The 23,849-nt window shown below is 43.3% G+C and overlaps 1 protein-coding gene across 1 annotated transcript; it reads left to right on the forward strand.

The window, feature by feature from the left end:
* Nucleotides 1–1,698: 1,698 nt before the first annotated feature.
* Dusp11 (dual specificity phosphatase 11) lies at nt 1,699–22,051 on the forward strand. Its single transcript, XM_052719722.1, has 9 exons — nt 1,699–1,961; nt 4,157–4,232; nt 4,772–4,903; nt 10,357–10,480; nt 11,493–11,553; nt 13,122–13,168; nt 13,598–13,673; nt 13,896–14,075; nt 16,125–22,051. The coding sequence occupies exons 1-9, from the start codon at nt 1,861–1,863 to the stop codon at nt 16,318–16,320; spliced, it is 993 nt and encodes a 330-aa protein (XP_052575682.1). The 5' UTR covers nt 1,699–1,860; the 3' UTR covers nt 16,321–22,051.
* The last annotated feature ends 1,798 nt before the right edge of the window (nt 22,052–23,849 follow it).

Raw genomic sequence — 23,849 nt, forward strand, 5'->3', positions numbered from 1 at the left:
AGACATGGCTAGGTTTGTGTCAAGTTGACAAAAACCAACCAGTACCCCTCTGAGCTTTCCAGCCCCAGGAGCCTCGTTCTTACTCCAAGTTGGATATTTTCAACTACTCATGTCAAATATGAAGGTACATAAGACTTTCAGGTATTACCCTCTTTTCTTTTGCTGGTTCTATGTCCCTGGCTCCACTAGAATTCTTCTAGTCCATTCCTGTTTTAAGAATGGAATTTCTGAAATGTGTTGACCCATTTTTCTTTCTTTCTTTCTTTTTAAAAGATTTATTTATTTATTTATTTATCATGTATACAGTGTTCTGTTTGTATGTATGTCTGCATACCAGAAGAGGACACCAGATCTCATTACAGATGGTTATGAGCCACCATGTGGTTGCTGGGAATTGAACTCGGGACCCCTGGAAGAGCAGTCAGTGCTCTTAACCTCTGAGCCATCTCTCCAGCCCAACCCGTGTTTTAATTGTGAGAGAGTTTTCAGAATTATATAGATGTGTTTAAAATTGCTTAGAATATGACTTTCCCGAAAATGTCATGTTCTTTTGCCCATTTATTTACTCATTCTCTTCAACTCTGACTTTTTGTCAGCTTACTCAGATCTACAATTATTATGAATATTATTAACAGTGAATACAAGCTACTTTCAGAAATTTCAAACCAAAAGCTAAAACTTATTTTCAAATTCGCTATCATAAATTTCTACCTGGGACTTAGTTCTCTGCCCTGACTGCAGATGTCCTGTACCTGGTCTTCCACTTGTAGAATTCAGATATTTCCCAGCAGGCACAGGTCTATAAAGACATTGTATGGGAATTTTGGACTTGAGCTCCTCTTTTATCTCTGGATTATTTTTGGTGTTTGCTAAAATATAAAGTCATGGTGTCCACAGCTATTGTGACACCTGGCATGTGATACCAGTAAAATTGGCTGTGGATGGAAAATGGGCTGAGACCATTTTTGGCAATTGGAGAATATTGATTTTTTTTTTAAAGTGTTCCCATGTGCTTTCTTCATTCCAGACACTCCTTGTCTAGGAATTTAGATATAGTATACACCTATAGGGATGTTCACACCACAGCGTTTTCTGTAACAGAAGATCAAAAACACAACGCAAACAAACAAAAACTTCAATCAGGCTAAGGTGGCCCATACTCTTAATCCTAGAACTGAAGAGGTAGGAGCAGGTCTACCTCTGCGATTTCAAGGCCAGATTACTCTACAAAGCAAGTTCAAGATCAGAGAGCGATACATAGTGAGACCTCGCCTTAAAACAAACAAAACTCCAAACAGGTAGAGGTATTTCAGTTTGGGTACTTCTAATTATGTCGATTATAATCCATTAAATGTCCTGTGCCGTTTAAAACTAGAAAGAACATAAATATATATTTAAATAAGGAGAAATACGTCGTTTAAAACCTTTGGTGTATTTCTTTTCGACGGACAAAAGGACACACCTGTGTGAGAAAGTCAAGAATATCATAAACAATACACAAAATGTAAACGACTGACGGCGTCGCGAAGAACGCAGGGGTGAGGGCGGGCGTGCTGGACTCTGGGTTCCCTGGCCAGGGCAGTTCTGCCGGTGCAGGTAACAATGCGCGTACGTGCGATACCGGCCTCCGGCTACAGACGGCGCTGTTGCAACCCAGGGCTGGCTGACGAGCACCACCGTCCGCGCGTCGTCTGACGTCGTCACGGCGGGCCACGACGCACGCCATCCAGCGAGGCATCTGACACAGCTCTTTCTTGCGCGGGCGCCGTGGATTCCCCGGCGTCTCCTGGCGGCCTTGAGGTCGCCACTCTGGCCGCTCTGGCCCGCCTGGCGTTGGGTGGGCGGCCGGTCTGCGCCCACATGAGCCAGCGGCATTATGGCCGCAATGGTCGTGGTCGGGGCCGGGACTTCGCCGGCCGTGCCCCACCCAAGAAGAAGGTCAAAAACCACATCCCGGAAAGGTAAGGCGCTGTGGTTTCGGGCTGGGTCGTTCCGGCTGCCGTGGCGGCCTCGCTCCCTTCCGCCTCCCAGAGTCGTCCGCGTGGAACCTCCCCGACCCCCGCGTTCTAGGGTCTCAGGTCTGCCCCGACAGGGCTGGCTCCGTGGGGCGCCGGCCAGCGCGGAAGTGCGCTTTGGGGCGCGGCTGCCGGCGTTGGGTAGTCCCTTGAGCCCTGGGAGCCGCAGTCTTCAGACTGTGTAGGCGCTGTGTGAGGGAGCCGGTCCGAGCTGAAGACACCCTGCCCTCAGGACCCGCTGGAGAGGCTCTGTCACTTCCAGGACTCCGGAGGCGGAGGTGTCATTTGAGGGAGTTTTCCCTGTCTGTGCCGGTGGGTAGGTTTTAAGATTTTGTTCACAGATGCTGTGAACGCTTTACTTCTTGTGACGGCCTGCTTCCTTCCCAGATTTCAAAAGTCGGTTGTTTTCTTTCTTTCTTTTCTTTTTTTTTTTTCGAGACAGGGTTTCTCTGTGTAGCTTTGCGCCTTTCCTGGATCTCGCTCTCTAGACCAGGCTGGCCTCGAATTTAGAGAGATCCCCCTGCCTCTGCCTCCCGAGTGTTGGGATTAAAGGCGTGCGCCACCACTGCCGGCCAGTTGTTTTCTTTCCACAAATAAGGAATAGCTGAAGACAGGCGTGGCCAGACTGGCCTCTCCTCTTCCTAGAATTCAACAAATCTTTTGTTTTATCTCCACAAATAAACAATACCTAAAACCCAGGATGGACAGACCGTCCTCTCCCCATTCCCAGACTTCAATAAGCACTTGATCTCCATAAAGAGCAATACCTAAAATCTAGAATGTACATAATGCCCTCTCTACCTTCCTAGATTTTAGTAAGCGCTTCCTTTTTTCTCCTGATTTTTGGTTTTTCCAGACAGAGCTTCTCTGTGTAGCTTTGGAGCCTGTCCTGGAACTCACTCTGTAGCCCAGGCTGGCCTCTAACTCACAGAGATCCTCCTGCCTCTGCCTCCCGAGTGTTGGGATTAAAGGCGTGCGCCACCACCGCCTGGCTCTCCTGAATATTTTTAAAGTCTGTCAGCTTTCCTCCATCGTCACCCCGGTGCAGAACTTGCTTGACGTGTTCCAGAAGACAGGTGTCCATTTATCTACTCTCATTTCCTTCTAATCCATTCTTAGCATACTTTAATATAGTTAATTATTTAAACTGAATATCGAGTAGTAATTGGGAGACAGCTCATAGATGTAAGGTAAAGCTTGATTTTAAAAATAAAACACCAACTCTTTGTCATGGCCTGTCACAGTAGGCTCCACTGTTCTGGGGTCCTCTTATCTCCAGCCCGGTCTCTTTCCACTCAGTCCTCACTTTCTGATCTTCATGTGTACTGAATGAACCCTGCTTAGCTGTAATTCATGGACATAAACTACCTCAGCTCTCACTCTCCACGCTGACCCCTGGCGTGACTGAAGTTCAGGCTGTCTACTCCTATAAGAACTGATGTCACTTGTGTGGAAACTGAGAACACTGTGCAGTCCAAGTATTGTGTTTGAGCCCTTTCAGCCAGCGTGTAGGTATTCATTACTCCTTGCATATTTTTAGTTACCATGCAAAATATGAGTCTCATTATGACATTTTTCTACATGTATGTCATTATCCTTTGCTCATACTCACCCCCAGGAATACACCTTCCCCTTTCTCCTGCCCACATTTTGCCAGTTTCTTTCTTCCCCTAAGTAATTCACCACTTTTTTTCATGTCTCATATGTATGTATATACATTATATATTTAAAACTAGATTCCGCATAGGAGGGAAAGTACACTATTTGCTCTCCTTCCCCTTTTCTGCCTCTTGTTGCCCCCCCCTTCAACCCCCATCCTCTGACACAGCCCCCCTCTGCCTTCATGTCTGATACATTGCCTTGGTATCTGATGCTAGGCTGGTTTATTAGGGGTATGAAAGCTCTGGCCATTTTGGTTTTAGGTATTTCCTGTTTTGTGTTGTCTTGCATTTATTTTCAAGATGGGGAAACAGAAGAAGAAAGTGCAGGTTGTTATTTGTGGAAAATGAACAGGTTGAGTGACAAAAGGCAGAGCAGAGTAAAGGGACATTTTGTGTGTTCTGGGTGCCTGGTTATCTTGGAGCCTTGTTCTGTTGGGAGGCAAGGCTGACATTCAGTCTAACAAATACTGTGTGTCACAGGTGGAAAGACTATCTCCCAGTTGGACAGCGGATGCCTGGGACTCGGTTCATTGCTTTCAAAGTTCCTTTGCAAAAGGTAAAAGTTAATTCAGTATTTTTTCAGAAATCTAAATTCCCCATGGAGAACATGGAGAGCCCCACTGGCTCTCAGCCTGGTTGCTCTCTATTTTCCTGTTTTATGTCACTTTACTAACCTGAAATAAGATTCACAGATCAGTAGGATATCTCAGTTTAAGGAAAAGACAGTATAATTCCCTAGCTATAATATGAAGACTAATTATAACTTGGTTGCATTTTGTGTCCATCTGACTAAACTGGATAGTTGAGTGTTGACTGTGTTGATAAGCTGGTTATTCTACTTTTGTTTCTCCCTTACCTAGTTAATGTTGACTAGGACATTCTAAAGGGATTCAGGCGGGGACATCAAACAGACACAGAAATAAGTGTTCCAAGTGGCTCTTTTTTCCCCACCACCGGAAGCGAGGCTGTTAGGAGCTTCCCGAGGCGGACTGCCCTTTGCTTCTCATCCGTGTTCATCTCTTGGGGCTGGAGTAAATACAGAATGTGGTGCAGGACTTTAAGCAGCCTTGCTCTCTCTACCTCACCCTCTGACAGAAATTTGAAGCAAAGCTTATGCCAGAAGAATGCTTCTCTCCTTTGGATCTTTTTCATAAAATCCACGAACAAAATGAAGAACTTGGATTGATAATTGATTTAACATATACTCAGCGCTATTATAAAGCAGAGGTAAGTAGAACCTCTAAATTAAAAAAAAGAATTCATAGTAATTTCATAGTTTCTGTCCTGTGCTGATGTGAAAGCTGAGCTTTGTTTATGGGAAGTAACAATTTTAAGGAAAAGCAAATAGTTTCCCTAATTTCATGTTGAAATGGGATTGGAGGCCAGGCATGGTAGTAAATGACTACAATCTCAGACTTAGGAGTCCAAGGCAGGAGGATCACAAGCTCTAGGCCAGTTTGGACTATATAATTAAGTCTTAACAACAACAACACACACACTAGATTGGAGACATGAATTGAACTATAATATGTAGTGGTTATTACCTAAGTCTCTTTCATTAGCAAAAGCTTTGTAACCACTGAACATTAATTCCCCCTTTTCCTATACTCCTGACCCCTAGTAACCTCTTACCTGCTTTATTATATGAATTTCCCAGTATTAGTATCTCATACAAGTAGCATAAGGTAATATATATTTAAATTTTTAAATTTAATTTAAATATTAATTCCATCATTTCCCTCCTCCTTCCTTTAACCCCTCTCAACCCCCCTTTTCAAATTCATAGCCTCTTACTCTTTTTTTTTTTTTTTGCTATATGTATATACAAATAAATATACAAATGTAGCCTGCTGAGTCCATCTAGTTTTGCTTCTATGTATGTTTTTAGGGCTGACCACTTTAGGATGCTTATATCTGAAGACGACTTCTCCCTCTCCCAGCAGTTCTTAACTGCCTGTAGCTCTTCCTCTAGGGCAGGCCCTCTGCAGTGTCTCCCATCCCTGTTGGCATGTCCACTGGTATTACTGTTCAGATCTTGTGTAAGCACCCACATTGTTGAAATTTCATGGGTGGAGCCTTCCCTATAGCATGTATAAAATGTAATCTTGTAGCTGACATCCTGGTCTTTGGGGCTCTTAGAAACTTTCTACCTCCCTCTTCTGAGTGTTCTTTCTCTGAGCCTTAAGATGTAAGGGCTGTGTTTTAGATGTATCAATTGGGGCTGGGCAGCTCGGTCTGTTGTTGTCTGTATTTTTGACTAGTTGTGGCTTTTTTTTTTTTTTTTAAATAGTCTGTCTGCTGCAGGAGGAAAAAAAAGTACCTTTGTGTGAGTTATACTTATCTGTGGAGAAATTTTTTTGTTTGTTTTTTCGAGACAGGGTTTCTCTGTGTGACAGCTCTGGGCTGTCCTGGAACTTGATTTGTAGACCAGGCTGGCCTCGAACTCACAGAGATCCACCTGCCTCTGCCTCCCAAGTGCTGGGATTAAAGGCACACTGTGCCACCACTGCCCATCGAGTAACTTTTTTGTTGTTGGTTTTTTGTTTTTTGTTTTTCGAGGCAGGGTTTCTCTGTAGCTTTGGAGCCTGTCCTGGAACTCACTCTGTAGCCCAGGCTGGCCTCGAACTCACAGAGATCCGCCTGCCTCTGCCTCCCGAGTGCTGGGATTAAAGGCATGCGCCTTTTTTTAAGATTTATTTTTATTTATTTGTATGAATGTTTTTGCCTGCTTGTATATATATGCACTGCAGACATACCTGGTGCTTGTGGAGGCCAGAAGTTGGCATTACATCCCCTATAACTGGCATTACAGATGGTTGTGAACTGCTATGTGGATGCTGGGAATTGAACCTGAGTCTTCTGCAAGAGCAGCCAGTGCTCTTAACTATTGAACCATCTCTCCAGCCCCAGTATTATGTAATATACTTGTCTTTTTGTGCCTGAATTATTTCACTAATTATGTCTCCGATGTTTATTGAAGCACATACCAGAATCTTTTCTGACTCCATATTTAAGTTATGTGTATATGCTATATTTCATGGTGGCTCCTATTTCACCCCATTCTGCCTTCCTTATCCTCCACTTTGTATGTGTGTGTGTCTGTGTGTCTATGTCTGTGTCTGTGTGTGTGTTGAGGGGCGGGAGTGTTCTTTGTTTTGTTTTTTTCATGAGAAAGAGTCTCACTCTGTGGCCCTTACTGGCCTAAAATTCATTATGTATACCAGGCTGGTTCCAACCCACAAAGATCCGCCTACTCTTGCCTTCCATGTGCTGGTATTAAGTGTGTGCATTATCATGCCCAGCATGTTCTGTCTTATTTTAAAGGAGCTCTAAACATTATAGAATTTATCTCTACATTTCTGGTATGCATGATATGTAAAATACAATACTTTTTTCCTTTATATAAGTTCTTTGATGTCAGATTTATAATCTGATAGCCCCTAAATGTCATAAAAATTGTCATTTTGAAGTTGGTTGTCATAAAGATTGCTGTCCATGTCTTTCACTTTCTATTTGTCTCTCTCTTGAATTCTGTGCTTTGAGAGATCCAGCCAGCCTGTACTCTCTAGATGTTAGCGGTGTGCCTTCAAGTGCTGATCGAGTCCATTGTTCTCTGTCAGTGGGCTAGCACAACCAGATTCAGGATTGTTTTCCTTTCTCCTTTCTTTCTCCTCCTGTTCCCCTAACCCTGGGGATTTCCTTTCTTTTCCCACTTTCCTTCCTTCCCTTCCTTCCTGTTTTCTTTTGGGTTTGGTATTTAAAGCAGAGTCTTACTATGTAGCCCTGGCTGACCTCACGGTCTTCTTGCCTCAGTCTCTCTCATGCTGGAATTACAGATGTACAGTACTGTACCTGCCTTGATTCTTTTTTTCTTTTTCTAATTTAAATTTGAGATAGCGTCTTATATAGGCAGGGCTGTCCTCAGTTGCTGAGGATGCCCTTAAACTCCTGATCCTCCTGCCTCTACCTCCCAAGTGCTGTGATTACAGGCATGAACCACCACAGCCAGATTGATTTCCTTTTCTAAACAGTCTTTAGTTGTTTTAATGTGTGTTTGTGTGCTGTACCATATTCATGCTGGAACCTACAGAAGTTAAAAAAGGGTGTCAGATCCACTGGAACTGGAGTTACAGATGGCTTCATGAGTTTTGGGAACTGAACCCTCATTCTCTCTCTCTTTTTTTTTTTTTTTAAAGATTTATTTATTTATTATGTATACAGTATTCAGCCTGCGTCCCTGCAGGCCTGAAGAGGGCACCAGATCTCATTACAGGTAGTTGTGAGCCACCATGTGGTTGCTGGGAATTGAACTCAGGACCTCTAGGAAGAGCTGTTGGTGCTCTTAACCTCTGAGCCATCTCTCCATCTCCCCCTCATTCTCTCAAGAGCAGGAAAGGCTCTTAACTGTGAGCCTTGATTTTCTTTTTAACATGACAGTTTCCAGTGTGTCTATATATTTTGAGATGGGTTCTTGCTACGTTGCCCAGGCTGATCTTGAACTCCTGTGTTCAAGTGGTTCTTCTACCTAGCCTGTTGGGACACAAGGACTACAAGGGTGTGCCACCATGCCTGACATAAGACATTTTCATAGATGGTCATGCGTCCTTCCATTAGGGGGCATATAATGAGTGGTTGTCTCTTATGGTATTAGTAATTGTTGATAACTGATCTATTAATTCCTTTGAAGCTTCAAAAAGTTGATTTTCCTTTTTCTTTTTTCTTTTTTGAGACAGGCTCTTGCTGTGTAGCCCAGGCTGACTTCAAACTCAAGATTTTCCTGCCTCAGCCTCCCAGGGTCTAGGATTACAGGTGTATGCCACCATACCAGGCTATTCAAGGTGAATGTTATCATTCATGTTTCATTTAATGACGTTTCTGCTTGTTTATTTACTGAGTGATGTCAACAGGATTCTTTCCTCTAGGTAACACCTTTAAAGTAATACCTTGGGTCCCTAATACCTGCCAATAGTGACTAGTCAGAATTTAATTAAGTTTTTCTCTCATTACAAACTCTCCTGCAGTTGCTTTTTCCAGTCGGAGCACAGTTGGAGGGCCTCTCTTCAGATAGTTGGAGCTTCTCAGTTTGGCTCCTAAAACCTTTTTTGAAAAATATTCTTGAGAATTTCATACATGTATAATTTGTATTTTGATCACAGCGACCCCAATACCATAGCCGATTGCTCCTGGTTTGCACTCACAATGTCATGTCCTCTTCTTTTTATGTGTATTGCTCATTTTTTTGTTTGTTCAACACATGCTTGAAGGTGCCTGTGGGTGGTAGAAGGGATTAGAGCCCCTGCAGCTGAATTACAGGTTGTGAGCTGCCTGATGTGGATGCTGGGAATTGAACCCAGGTCCTTGGCAAGAGCAGCAAGTGCTCTTCAGCTCTGTCCCTCAGTCATTTCTCTACCCTACCCTGACACCACATTTTTAAAAGCAACTCACTGAGTTCAAAATTAGTGCTGCCCAAGAGCACGTGGGTGTGAAGCCATCTTCTGGAAAATGGCCAACTACCCAGGGCCACACTTCTGAAGAAGAAAACTGATTCTCCCTTTACAGGTAGCTCTCAGCTGCCAAAGCTTCTCAGCTAGATTAAACCATTTCTTAGTCCTAATCTTTTGACATGTCCTGATCATCTCTGATCACTTTGCATGAAAGAGTTCCGGGCTCATCTTTTTTTTTTTTTTTTTTTTTTGGTTTTTCGAGACAGGGTTTCTCTGTGTAGCTTTGCGCCTTTCCTGGAACTCACTTGGTAGTCCAGGCTGGCCTCGAACTCACAGAGATCCTCCTGCCTCTGCCTCCCGAGTGCTGGGATTAAAGGCGTGCGCCACCACCGCCCGGCTCCGGGCTCATCTTAACTGTTTCCTGCCCCACCTGACTCAGCCTTTGCAGAAAGCTTTGTTTTCTTTCAGACATGTGAGTGTCAGGTAGATTCATTGCTAATAGACTGACATTGTTGTGAAGCTTTTCTTGTGGACAGAGCTAGGAACTCTGTGTATAAAAATCATGATAGCACTTTCCACTTAAACCCAGAGTTATGTATTTTTCACCTAACCTCTCTTTTTTCCCTAAGGTGTGTGTGTGTGTGTGTGTGTGTGTGTGTGTGTCTGTGTCTGTGTGCGTGCGTGCGTGCGTGCGTGCGTGTCTGCTTGTCTGTGTCTGCCACTTGTGTGCAGGTACCTGCTGAGAAGAGGGCGCCGGATCCTCTGGAGCAGGAGTTAGAGGCTGTTGTGAGCCATTAGGCGTGGGTGCTGAGAACTGACTGAACTACGTCCTGGAAGAACAGCCGGCACTCTTAAGCACTGAGCCATCTCTCCAGCCCCTCACCTGCCCTTTCCTTTCTCGTGTCCACAGCTCCTTTTGCCCAGCTCATTACTACTTTGTGAAGGCACAGAAAGGTGAAATAATTAGATAGAACTGTCCACATAATTTTTAGTCACACCATATATACCCTCATTCACGTGGAATTTGGTGTGTTTTGTATACCTAGTGACTGTCCTACAGTTTTAATGAAATCAAGTGCTATTTCCTGGTTGAAACAGCTTTGTAAGAAGTGACTCTTTAGTCAGAATTGCTGTCATAGTAAGCTTATTATTATCAGTTTATTTTCATGCTCCTCAAACATTTTATTATATACCTACAAATGAAATAATGTACATTTTCTTTGTTTTGCTTTGTAGGATTTGCCAGAAACTATTTCTTACATAAAAATTCTTACAGTTGGCCATCAGGTACCCAGTAATGACACTATTTTTAAGTTCAAGTGTGCAGTTAAAGAGTTTTTAAAGAAAAATAAAGACAATGGTGAGTCCTTGTGGTTTTTCTTTTCTGTCTGAACTCTGTTGTACATTTTGAATGGGTTTAGAGACTCTTAAAATCTTTTTTATTTTAGTTATGTGTGTGTGCTTGTAGCTACATGCATATAAATGCAGGTACTCACAGAGTCCAGGGGCCTCAGATTCCCTCCATCTGAGTTATGGGCAGTTGTGAGCCATCCGACATGGTTGCTGGAAAACTGAATTTGGGCCCTCTTCAAGGGCAGATGTGCTCTCAAGGACTGAGCCATCTCTCCAGAGCAGTTTCCAAACTTTTGATATTGTTAATATTCTGATAGTAGGTCTGTTGTCTCTGAAAATGGCAGCTGTTAGTAATAAAGTGTTTTCCCTCTTGTTGGCCACACAGAAGCAACTTGAGTGAGAAATGTGTAATATGATGGAAGTGTTTCCCTTTTCCTGTGGTTAAGGGGTAAGATGTAGAAGATTAAGAATATCAGGGTCTGCGAGTTACATAAAGAGACAACCAGAGTCAAAGGTTAGGAGCGAGTCTCCTAGGAGAACAGCACAAATAGGCCAGTAGACTCTCCTCTTTGCCACACATACTTGAGGTGTTTCTGCTGGTTTTCCATTCTGAGTACACTTGTGGTTGTTACTATTATCAAAAGTGAAGGTGGGCTGAGGTCTGCAGCTTAATTGCTGAGCACTTGCCTGGCTTACATAAGCCCAGTTTCAAACTTCAGCGTTGCACACACACAAACACATTCTGGTTTCCTCTCCATGGTAAGACAAATGGCTTTGTCTGCTGCAGCTTTAACCCGAATGGCTGCCTCTACAGTTTGCATAGTGTGTCTAAGCAGTACTTGCAAAGTTTGCACAACAATGAATTTTTGGTAGGTGATTCTTGATAACATGTTTCTAAAGCCACTTTTCAATATAGCAGTAATATTTCACTAATTGTGTTAGTCTGCAGAAAATTGTCTTTAACTTATTTTTGGTGGCTCTTGTTTCCTTTACTCAATTCTGCGTTTCTTGTTTTATAGACAAACTTATTGGTGTCCATTGCACCCATGGCTTAAACAGGACTGGCTACCTCATTTGCAGGTGAGTTGCCAACCCAAAAGCCAAATAGTGTTTGGTGTGTTTGTCTGGTTACAGTGGTAATGTAAGCTTACATAGAAATGGGTGAATTACAGAGCAGTGTTGTCTCCACCTAGAGACTGCCACCAGCAATACCATTGTAGACTTCACAGATGCAGATAGAAGTACATCTGTGTGGCTTCAAGTACAGTAGACATGCAGATTTACAATCTAATAGGTGGTAGGTATCTTCCTATGGAAGTATTTGGAAACCTTATGTTTTAAAGGTTATACTGTTTTGTTTTTTTTTTGCATACTGATAAACATGCAAGCCAGAAGTTTGTGGTATGATAAACTATTAGAGTGGTATGAGCATCTTTGGATCCACATGCCACTGACTCAGCAATAACCTCACTTGACATGCAGATGCTGAAATAGGATGCAGTCTGATGGCCCTTAAGGAATTGCTGTGCTGTGCTGTGCTGCTTGTCCATTCAGAAAATCCTGAGGTCTGGTTTGTGTGAGCAGTGTGGGTGCTGGTAAAGAGATTTAACTTGCCTCTGAAGAAATAAGGAAGACTATAATAATAATAGTTAAAAAAAAAAAAAAGAATATAGAACTCTCACTGTCAAGTGCTGAGGGGGACAGGAACATGGTACCGTGATGGGGAGGCTCTGACCTATCTCATCACGAAGACAGTATATTCCCATGGACAGTTTGAGAGACTCTGAATGTTAAAATAGTACTAGCTGAGTAGGGACACTGAAGAGGCTGGACATAAGGCTGAGCCGAGACCCTACAGAAGGATAGCATATACTTCGCTGCGGGGTGGGCAGTGCAGTAAGTGTGCCATAGAAGTGGAGCTGCAGGGGTGGGCAGGAGCAATTAGGCCATGCAAAGCCATGTTTAGGTCTGTTTGGTTTTTCTTGTTGTTGAACTTTTTTGGGTTTGTTGAAACCATCTATTTTTGCTGAATAAAGAATGCTCTAGAGAGGTAGAGGCAAGGAGCCATTAAATGGTTTTTGTATGAATTGAAGTGTAATGGTCACTTAGACCAGGATGGTGAGGGCATTCTGGTGGAAGGCTGTGGTCATCACTGTCAGGACCCTGGTGGTAGAATGTAAGTGAAGATGAGGGAAAAGTGGGTGACAGTGATGATAGCCCCTGTTTCTGACCTGTACAGTTGGTTACCCAGTATTTTTAGCTGTGATACTATTTTTCCCAGTTGCTTTATATGTCGTTGGTTCCTAATGAATACACAGTCATATTAAGGAAGCCTCCTGTTTTTTAGTTCACAAAGCATTTTGAAGAAAATGACTACAGAATCTGCCTTTTAATATTTGCCAGTTTGGTCATGTTATTAGTTATATTATTATTATATTAATGTAAGACCTTTATTAATAGATTTCTAAAGTTGGTCAGTCTTGGGATAGTCGTTTTCTGTGGTCATGGCATGTTATTCTGTAACTGTTGGATTAGATATGTAGTATTTTCTTAGGATTTATATCTCTCCACGTGTAAGTGGAGACCTGTTTTGATTTTTGTTTTTCTTTTCGTATTTTTAAGTGACCCAAATTATGTTGTTTTGTTAGATATTTGATTGATGTAGAAGGCATGAGGCCAGATGATGCAATTGAATGTAAGTATGGGAGGGGGGGGTGTCACTATTTTTCCTTCCTATGAAAGCTAAAGGCGGAAGTGTAGAGCCACTTTTCAAGTTCTGGAAAAAAAAAATTCATATGATCCAATAGAAGATGCCAAAAAGGAAGTGAAGAGAGATAAGGAAGGAAAGCTACGTCTTGGGGCTGGGGATGTGGCTCCATGGGAGAACACTTGCTCAGCGTGTGTGCAACCCTGAGTTTGATCTCCAGGACCAAAAGAAAGAAAGAAAATAATAGTACTATAAGGTCGTCTTTTGCCGAAAGCTGTGAAGGAACATATCTGCAAGTGATATGTGAGATGTAACCTCCTAATGATTAGTCAGTGAATATGAGCTGCGGTTTGCTTTCTCTGGGTAAGATTTCTTTCTGTGCAGCTCTTTCTAACAGTTACCGCATCCACTCCTCAGTATTCAACAGGTGCCGGGGGCACTGCATAGAGCGGCAGAGCTACATTGAAAACCTGCAGAACCGTCGGCTCAGAAAGTAAGTCTTCTTCCATTTTGTGGTGAGATTTGTGGTTAGGGAAGCCTCTTTTGTATAATTCAAGTAGCACATTACCCTGGCATCTTGCTCACTTGCTGAGCAAAACCTAAACAAATAGGAGTGGGGGAGTTGAGATCCTGTGTTCACACACCAAAGTACACAGTTACTGAACTGGCCACTGGAACTGGAATCTGGTGACACTGTGGGACACTTCTCTTTTAGGAACCAGAATGTTAGCACATCGAGGTCATGTGGTCTTGAAGACTCAGCACATCTTATGGAACACATCCACAGCACTAACAAGCCTGTGAACCAAGGACCTCGGAACAACTGGCCTGGTGGCCGTCCACCACCTCCCTGGCATTTTCATACCCAGACCCAGAACTCACAGCAGTCATTCAGGTACCTGGGCTTCCCCCTTTCTTAGAACTGAGATGGAGGCTACTTCAGACCAGGGAAGTACATCATATCTCACTTGGGAAATGGGAAATGAAAAAGTCTCAATTCAGTTAAAATAGTCTAGTAGGATTCTCCAGAGAAATGAAAGAGAAGAAAGGAGAGAGGAAGAGAAGGAAGAAGGGGGAGAGAGTAGGCAGGTAGATGAGAGGGGCCTTCACTAGGGTGATTGGCATGTGTGACTGGAGGTTGAGAAGCCCCTCAACAAGCCCTCTGTAAGCTGTAGACCCAGGGCTGCCAGTAGGGTGGCTCAGACCCAGGGAACATGGTAATTCTCTGTAGGAGTCCTAAGTAGTCCTGAGGAGCCTTGGGGGAGAGGTGGAAGGGCAGGAGAGGGTGAATTTGCCTTTCCTCCCTCGGCCTTTGTAATTGTACTGTAATCTCAGCCCGGAGGCTGGTGCCCGCCCACATGGAAGGCAGATCCTCCTTACTCAGTCTGCTCTTCCTGCATCAGTCTTTGTCAGAGACACTCTTGTTGACTGATAGAAAAATAATGCCTCCCTAGATCTGTAGCTTCTTTACGCTAGTCAAGATGCTACCTAAAATAACTGGTACAGCTTAGAAGATACTTTTAGCTATTAATTTAGTTGTATTTTTTATGAGCACTTGAGGATCATGACTGTCAGGCTGGATTTGAACTTGTCTCCTTACTCTGCCATTCACACTGTGTGCAATCTTGGGTGAGACCACATCTCTAATTTCCATTCTTTGAGGTGGAGATTTTAAAAATACATAATAACTATGGTTGTTCCCTGCTACATCTGTTAAAGCAAGTTGGTATGTTGTTACACTTTCAAAAAGATGCTGCTATTGACACTAAGAGTGGGAGTAACCCTTTTGAATCAGTTTTAGCGGCCATAAAGATGCTCATACCTGGTCAATTCCATGCTGAGACTCTACTTCTCAAATTGTACTGTCCCATACAGAGCTAGGTGCTCTGCATACAGTAGTATATATTATAAGATGCTAATCCCCCAAATAATGATGGTAGGAAAACTGGTAGTAGCCTGTGATTCTAAGAGTGGGGATACAGCTAAGTAACCATAACCATACTGTGACGTATTATAAAGCCACTGAAATTAAAGTTTGTTTATAATAGTAAAAAATAGTAGCAGGAGCTGGAGAAATGGCTCAGCAGTTAAGCATACTGGCTACTCTTGCAGAAGACTCAGGTTTGATTCCCAGCACCCACATGGCTGCTTACAACTTCCTGTAACAACAGTCAGAAAGATGAAAAGGGATAGAGACCAAAGAAACATCTGATCAAATTTGACTAAGTAGGAGAGGAGAAGGCGGGAGGGAAGGAGAGAGGGAGGGAGGGAGGGAGGGAGAGAGAGGGGAAGGGAAGAACGGAGGAGGAGGAGGAGAGAGAGAGAGAGAGATGTGTGTGTGTGTGTGTGTGAAGGTAACCTCCACTATCCCCTTCACACTCCCACCTTGTCTGTGATAGAGCCTCCTTAGTTCCACTGCACATGCTAGGCCAGCTGTCCTCAACTTCCAGGGGTCCTCCTGTCTGCCCCCATCTGGGCATAGAGATTGCAGACACATGCTACTGTGTCTCAGCTTTCTATGGGTTCTGGGCATCCAGCCCCAAGTCCTCACACTTGTGCACAAGAGCTTTACTCCCTGGGCCATCTCCCCACTCCTAGCTCCATTCTATAAAAAAATGAAGAGAAGGCCGGGCGGTGGTGGCGCACGCCTTTAATCCCAGCACTCGGGAGGCAGAGGCAGGCGGATCTCTGTAAGTTCGAGGCCAGCCTGGTCTACAGCGCGAGATCCAGGAAAGGCGCAAAGCTACACAGAGAAACCCTGTCTCGAAAAACCAAAAAAAAAAAAAAAAATGAAGAGAAAGATAAGTGATTATCTGCCCAGGTCACCCAGGTAGGAAAGAGTAAAATCAGAATATCTCTTATTTTTTAAAGCTTATTATATGTTAATCTTTTTTGTGTTTTTTTAATGTTAATCTTGATAATGATTTATTACTTCTTGTTTAAGAAAATTTTCACAAAACCAGAGTGTTTACCAGAGAGGCCTTATCCCTCCCCCTGGTCCGCCTGGAGAGGACTATTCACACAGAAGATTCTTCTGGAACGTGAAGCCAAACAGCAGTCAAGCAACCCAGAATAAGAAGTGGACTTCTGGTGGTTACCAGAGACCTTTCTACCCAGCCTACTGGGGATGGACCCAGTGAAGCCCACCTGGCTGGGCTCTTCTAGGGCCACCTGAGATCAGAGCTGGACAGAAGACAGCTGGATGGATTTTAATAAAATCAGGTCAAAAGAATTAAACAAAATTTTAAAATATTTTTTAACTTTTTAAAATCTTTTATTATTCCTTTATGTATATTAAGTTTAAAGATGAATTGCATTGGTGATCAGTCCAGAACACTTCTCATTACAGGCTTCAGCTTTTCTCAAAGATTTCTGAATGGATAAAAACTATTATGAACTTGCAAATTTTTTAATTGCCTTTTATTTTCCCCCGTATATTTCCTCTGCCCATGCTTATAATATTTATGTGTAGGTCTAAAGATTCATAGTGTTTTACCATGTTCTTTTACTAACACAGTTTTCAAGGGTATCTTTTTTCCCTTACTGTTGAAAGTTTCTACTAAAAGTCTAGCCAGTAGACAATTTCTTTGGCACGTACTCTCTTTACTTGTGGGACCCTGGTCAGTGGTCTTTCCTTGGTGGTCAGTGTTGGAATGTGACCAGCTTCTTACTCAACTGCCAGGTTAGCCATCTAACCCAGAGAAGTGTACATTTTAAGGGACTGATTGATTGTTAAGTTGCACAAAAGGAAACTAACCGATAACCAGAGTGCTGGTTAAATAATCATTTCTCTGACAGGGTAACTGCCAACAACAGGGTAGAACTGTCCAGAAGGCTTGAAGACCTCTGTAGATAGTAAAGGTCGAGCGGACTAGGAACGACCATCCATCCTTGGATACCTGGGAAGACAGAGGGTGTTGCTGACCCTGAGGCCCTCTCCAGGATCTGTCCAGTGGCCTCCCACACTGGAATGGTGCTCTTCCTCTGGAACACACTTCAGGCTCCTTAGAGGTGCTAATTACTTCACCTGTAGAACTCAGGAAGTTGCTCATCATAGTCCACAGCAAGTGTTTGGTGAATGCCTGGGCAATTTGACTTCTACCTTTAAAGCCTCTGATTTTGAGGATTTGTAAAACTGACCAACTAACACGCTCCACGTGGTAGTTACTTTCTCTCGTGTGTGTGAGCATGTAGGGTCTGACCCTGAGGAAGTCCCAGCAGTTCTATTCAGCCTGGCGCTAATTTGCTTGGTCAAGTTGCTCTACACTCATGTGATGACTCTTATTATACTTGCCACATTTAACAGAGTCAAAGTGCTTCTTGCTACAAGGCTCTCCTTGCAGAATTCTTGCAGTGGAGGTTCAGCATTGTAAGAAACTGGAGCAGACAATTGTGAAGCCAAAGAGGGCAAAGCTGGAGCAGGTAGAGAGGTGCATCCAGTCTTGAAGGTGTAAAGAATGCCTTGGCAAGCAGCTTCTGTGGAGGACACTGCCAGCAGAGGCCATTGCATGGGCTCTGCCCCCTCAGGAACTGTTTCTGCCACCTATCCTGCTCCTCTCTCTTTGGATTACCGACACCTTGTTTAAAGCCTTGCTTGCCATTGGATAACTCACAGCTTGTATTCTTACACATACTGGTCTAGCTTCTGTCCATGTCCCACTATCCAAAGGCCTAGTGGAAAGAAGCAGCAGCTTCTTAAAAAGTTTCTAGTGTCTACGTAGTATTTTTAAGTTATATTGTTATTTTAAGGGCACACATGAGTGCTTTCTCAGGTAGCTTTCCTGAGATTACCATGTAAAAGGCATCTTCTGTGCTATTCAGTTGTTAAGTCTCAGAGGTAGCCAGCTTAAGTATTTTTGCCTTATTCTATGTATTTCCCTCTATTGTTTAAGTAATACTCTTAGAGATCACCACTTCTTGATTTTCCAGTATGTGATGTGTGTTGATGAATTCTTCCCCTGGCACATGAGGAGTTAGCGCTCAGCCTACTCACCGTACGGTTGTCTCCCAGCTTTTGATGCATTCCTGTTACTAGGTAAATGTTAGTCTCATGAGCCATTGTGTTCATGGTTGTGGGGTCTTTTCCGTCTTCCCCTTTCCTTCACATTTTTGGCTCATTCATTTGGCCATTTTCCGTTGATACGTCAAATTCATTCTCCATATCTGATACATTATAAACAGTCTTGGTGTGAATGATGTGCCCTTTGGTTTGACTCCTTCCCTGAAACTTCTTACAGGCATTTTCCGTTTCTCATAGTTCTGGATGCTGGGAAAGATGGAGTCGACAAGAATTGGTTTTTGTAGATGGCTGGTACCTCACTGTCTTCATGTGCTCGCTCTTCTGTGTCCTACTACACCTCTCTTGCCACTCAATCCCTCCCTCCCCTCCCTCCCTCCCTCCCTCTCTATGATGTGCTGAGACAGGCTCAGGTGCCATGAGGCTGAGATGCTCTCCAGTTCACTCTTCTCAAGGATGTCAGTCATTAGATCAGGGCTCACCTTAGAGACCTTATTTTTACGTATTTGCCTCTTTAAAGACTTGGTCTCCAAATGCAGTCATATTTGATATGCTGGGGCTTGGAGCTTTCACATAGGAATTTGAGGAAGCAGAGCTGAGTCCAAAGGAAGCACTCTGCCAGTTCATTACACCTGGACATAGCTCCTGACCTGGGTTCTCTTCCCTCTTGTCATTCCTTAGAACCTTCTTCAAGTCTCCTGTTTCCCAGGGTACGACATTCATGACTGTAATTTCCCATTTGATCAGTTAGGTCTTTCACTGGCTTCTCAGGGCTGGGTGGGATGTAAGTGATTTCAGAATGCATCTGTTTGATTCTTTCTCTGCTCCTGTAGCTACAGTTGCAGGTGGGCTCTTCCAGTGCATCTGTTCTGCTGTTCGGGAACTTCACTGCTGGCTGCTGAAATCTCGTATCTTCTAATCTAGAGCCTTTGTCTGTGCCCTGTAATTTTTCTCTTGAAGTCTTAGGGTCTTCTTTATCTCAGATGTCATAATGTGCTTTCTATTGACAATGATATACATCAAGTGAGCCCTTTCAATGTGGTAAATTGCAAGAAAAAAATTTTAAGGTTTATTTATGCACATTAGTGTTCTGCCTATGTGTATGTGTGAGGGTGTCAGATCCTCTGGAACTAGAGTTACAGACAGTAGTGAGCTGCCATGTAGGTGCTGGGATTTGAACCCGGGTCCTGGAACAGCAGCCATTGCTCTTAACCACTGAGCCATCTTATTTAATGCTATTGTATTAGCATTAACCCCTAATTCTAGGGCAACTTATAGTTGGATGTTGGATTTCTTTCCTGAGACCGCTGATTTAATTATATATTTATATTTTTATTTAACCTTTTCACATTAATTTCTTTTTCTAGTATTTTTTTTCTGATATATTGGGCTGGAGATGCTGGGATTGAACCCAGGGTCTTGTGCATGCTAGACATGTACTCTATTATTGAGTTATACCTCCAGTCCCCTTCTGATCTGTATGTCTATATGATTTATATAAACAGTAAAAGATAAAAGAAAATTTTCTGATATATAAATATATTATCTATATGCTTAAAAAATAGACACAGGGTCTCAGTATGTTGCTAGGGCTGGCCTTGAACTTTCAAGGCTTAAGCAGTCTTCCTGCCCTAATTCTCCTGAGCAGGTGTTACTACAGGTACAGGCTCCCATGCCCAGCTCTAAATTTTAATTTCTAAGAGTTAGCTCTTTTTGGGGGGGGGGGGGGGGAAGCCTGCATTTTTTATCTTAACTGTTACGTCTTTAATATACTCACATTATGAGGGGTCCCATGTGAGATCCTAATTAAACATTCTTTCCAGTTAAACTAACAGCTTTCCAGAATTGTATCCTGTAAACAGTTCATGTGTGTTCCTTTCCTCTTGGAAGTGTCACATGGCTTGTGGCCTTGGGTTCCACGTTCCTCTCCTTGTCAAGGCTCTCTGTATCTGGCTGCAAGCTGACTTTTCAAGTCCTTCAGTGTGCACTGTGCACCCTCTGTCTGAATGCTAGTCACTTTGTGGTTATACTAGACCATACACTCTGGCTGGGATCTGTCCTGTGGTCTCTGAGCCAGCCATTCATGCTCAACTGGAGGAATCACTAGTCCTTTCCCAAAGCCCTATCCCCAATGAATACTCTCTTTCTATACACTGTACCTTGTGTCGTTATTTAATTTATATATCATGCTACTCCAGGTTCTGTACCACCATGTCAGAGTCCTGAACCCATCCTGTTGACAGCTCCCCTTTATGCAGAGACAGGCAGATCTCTGAACTCAAGGCCAGCCTGGTCTACAGAGCATGTTCCAGGATAGCCAGAGCTACACAGAGAAACCCTGTCTTGAAAAACTAAAACCAAACCAAAGATTCCCAAGCCAGTTAGGACGCCCGACTCTGGGCCTACATGGTACCTCTAGATCCACACCAGGTCCTCTTTTTATATTGTGACTCCACTGTCAAGTAAAGGGAAAGGCACACAGTAGGCAGTGGGATCTGGCTGCCTGAGCTGCTGCTAGAGGGTCAGGTGATGATCCAGAAGGGTGGAAAATCCACTCCCCCGGGGAGGATAGAAGGAGCCCAGCAAGCAGACGCCCTTCCTGTCCTGCTGTGGACTACTTGCATAATTTCCAGAGAAAGTCCAGACTAAGACTGCCATGCCAGGCTGCCTGATGTCTTTTTGACTTACTAAAGCTGGGCAACACGTTGTATTTCAGGGCTTTGTACCTTGCTTAAGACCTTCTTCTCACCACTGTGTTTATATACCTCAAAGAAGATACCAGTGACTGAATTCTTGCCTCGGGGTCTGCATTCTAGAGGACCTCGGGTGTTTTATAGATACTGTATCTGGCAGTCGTGAGCTCTTACATTGTTTAACCTTAACATGTGATTAATACACCTAGTCTCTTCTACTGACTTATCACAAACACTTGGGACTTTTGAGAACGCCAATATCAGTTATTGAAGATAATAATTTATCAGTAATTAAGGTTTCATTTGGGTTTATATTTGCATAACATGGGGATTAAGAGTATATTCTATTTAACGCACAAGAGCAGTTGTGAATGTTTATGCAACTCCATCACAGCATAACACTCTGCCAAGCCTTTTGAACCAACTTGCATATGCTATATCATGGTCTCTCTCATCTGTGGGAAGAGGGACCAAAGCTCTGAGATGATTTTTTTTTTTTTTTTTTTTTTTTTGGTTTTTCGAGACAGAGTTTCTCTGTGTAGCTTGGCGCCTTTCCTGGAACTTGCTTTGTAGACCAGGCTGGCCTCTAACTCACAGGAATTCCCCTGCCTCTGCCTCCCGAGTGCTGGGATTAAAGGCGTGGGCCACCACCGCCCAGCTGGGATGACTTTTTAAAAAGAAAACTAAAATGCATTCCTTTCTATATGCACTTCAGTGCCTGCAGACAAAGGAATATACAACAGTCCCAAACTCCACCCTCCCAATTCCCCCACTTTCACAGCTCCTCCCACCAACCCAGCCCCTGGCAGCCGCTGATCTAATTTCTTTCTCTTATCTTTTCTAAAATGCTGTGCAGGCAGAACTGGCATATGCACTTCTGGGTGGGGTTTCTTTCGTTTAGATGCTGCTTTTGAGGTCTGAGCTACAGAATGGATCGGCTGGTCACTCTTTCCTCTGTTCCTGAGTTCCATTATATGGTTGTCTTGAACATTGCTTATTCATTGGCCAGCTAAAAGATACTTAGGTTTTTAATTTTAAACCTGCCATAAACATTTTATGTATAGAGTTTTATGTGAACCTCTTTTCTTTTCCTTGGAGTGGGATAGTGGGATTGCTGCCTTGTATGTTTAACTTTATAATAAACTGTCAAACTTTCCCAAACAGATGTACTGTTTTGTATCCCACCAAGAAGAGTGTTCCCATTACACCCTCACTAACAATTAGTATTGTCAGTGTGTGTGTAGGGCAAGGACAACCTCTGATGTTAATTCCTCAAAGGCACTGTCCACCATTCCTCAAGAGGCACTGTCCACCTTGGGTTTGGGTTTGGTTTGGGGGTTGGGTTTTGTTTTGTTTTTTGGTTGTTCAAGACAGGGTTTTTCTGTGTAGCCCTGGCACTATCCTGGAACTCTGTAGACCAGGGTGGCCTCAAACTCAGAAATCTGCCTACCTGTCTTCCAAGTGCTGGGATTAAAGGCGTGCTCCACCATACCCAGCTCCACATTGTTTTTGTTTTTGTTGTTGCTGCTGCTGCTGTTTTGTTTTGTTTTTAAGACAGAGTGTTTCATTGGCAGAGAGCTTGCATGAGTAAGCTGACTGGCCAGTCAGTCCTGAGATCCACCTGTCCCCACTTCTCCGTCCCCTTATGGACCGAGCTATCTAACTCAAATTTTAGCAATTTTGATTTAAAAAAAAAAAGATGTGTTGTCTCACTGTTTTTTGAAATAATTTTAAAGATACAATTGGCATACACTATACATATTTAAAATTGTTTTGGTATATTTTTACATGTACCTATGTATGAAGCCACAATGAAATTAGAACGTATCTGTAGCCCCTTTCCACCCAGACCTTTTCCAAAGAATTACCGATCTATTGTGGCATTATGAATTTGTATTATGTAAATGGAGTCGGTGTGAACTCTTCATATGTCTGGCTCCTGGTCATTCAACATCATTGGGCTCATCCCTGTCAGGAGATGTAGCAGTACTGTAACAGCCTGGGATGCCAGGTCCAGCCTTCCTTAGTAACAGAAGGCCCTTTAATATATTAGCCCAATGGATCATATTGCCATATACACCAATTGTAACAATCTAAGGTGTGTTTTCTAGGTTCCCTTAGCTGTGGTGGAAGTGGGGCAAGTGTAGGCAAGATTTCTTCCACTTTGGGTAGCTCTCCTGAGTCTTGGGAGGCCAGCTCACAATAGATTTCAGGCCTCTGGCACGTCATTGCCTGTTCGTAATTGTATGGGGACATTCTTGGTACAAATTGGTAACCAATGCACAGTGAACCTCCTTCACACAAGCTTTGGCTTGGGAAATGTTTTCACTTTGTGTGTTTTTGTGCATGTACATGGAAACCAGAGGACAACTTCAAATAGCATTCCTCAGGAACCATTCATCTTTTGTTTCATGTTGTTTGAGACAGCATCTCACCATGTAACTCTAGCTGGCCTGGAACTAGCTCTGTAGACCAGGCTGGCCCCAAACTCAGAGATCTGCCTGCTTCTGCCTCCTGGGTGCTGGGATTAAAGGTGTGGACACCCAGTCCAATCTACTACTTTTTGAGACAAGTCTTGACGAAATCTGGAACTTACCAAGTAAGCTAGGCTGGCTGGCTAGTGAGCTGGGTGGTGCCACTGTCTCTGCCTCCCTTGAGCTGGGATTACAAGCATGCAACACCACACACAGCCTTTTTTTTTTTTTAAAGTGTGGGTTCTAGAGCTCCAACTCAGTTTTCCAACTAGCAAGGCGAGCACTTAGCAATTGAGTTATATCCTAGTGCTCACTTGGGATTTTAAAGCAGTGAACTGTGAAGTGCTTGTGCCATTTTACACATAGACCTGTAATATATGAGGCTGTGGCTTATTTTGAATTTGGATTTCATCCATGACTGAGGTTGAGACTTTTTTTATGGGTGGTTTTACTTTTTTCCTTACCTACACACACACACACACACA

The sequence above is a fragment of the Peromyscus californicus genome, unplaced genomic scaffold (assembly GCF_007827085.1).
Source record: "Peromyscus californicus insignis strain IS unplaced genomic scaffold, ASM782708v3 Scaffold_6__1_contigs__length_162567912, whole genome shotgun sequence".
Taxonomy (NCBI): Eukaryota; Metazoa; Chordata; class Mammalia; order Rodentia; family Cricetidae; genus Peromyscus; species Peromyscus californicus.

What these genes read in the sequence shown, in the direction of transcription:
- Dusp11 (XM_052719722.1), top strand. Translation starts at nt 1,861, where the DNA reads ATGAGCCAGCGGCATTATGGCCGCAATGGTCGTGGTCGGGGCCGGGAC. An exon ending in ACTGGCTACCTCATTTGCAG is followed by an intron (nt 11,554 to 13,121) that starts GTGAGTTGCCAA and finishes TTGTTTTGTTAG; the next exon opens with ATATTTGATTGATGTAGAAG. An exon ending in AACTCACAGCAGTCATTCAG is followed by an intron (nt 14,076 to 16,124) that starts GTACCTGGGCTT and finishes TTCTTGTTTAAG; the next exon opens with AAAATTTTCACAAAACCAGA.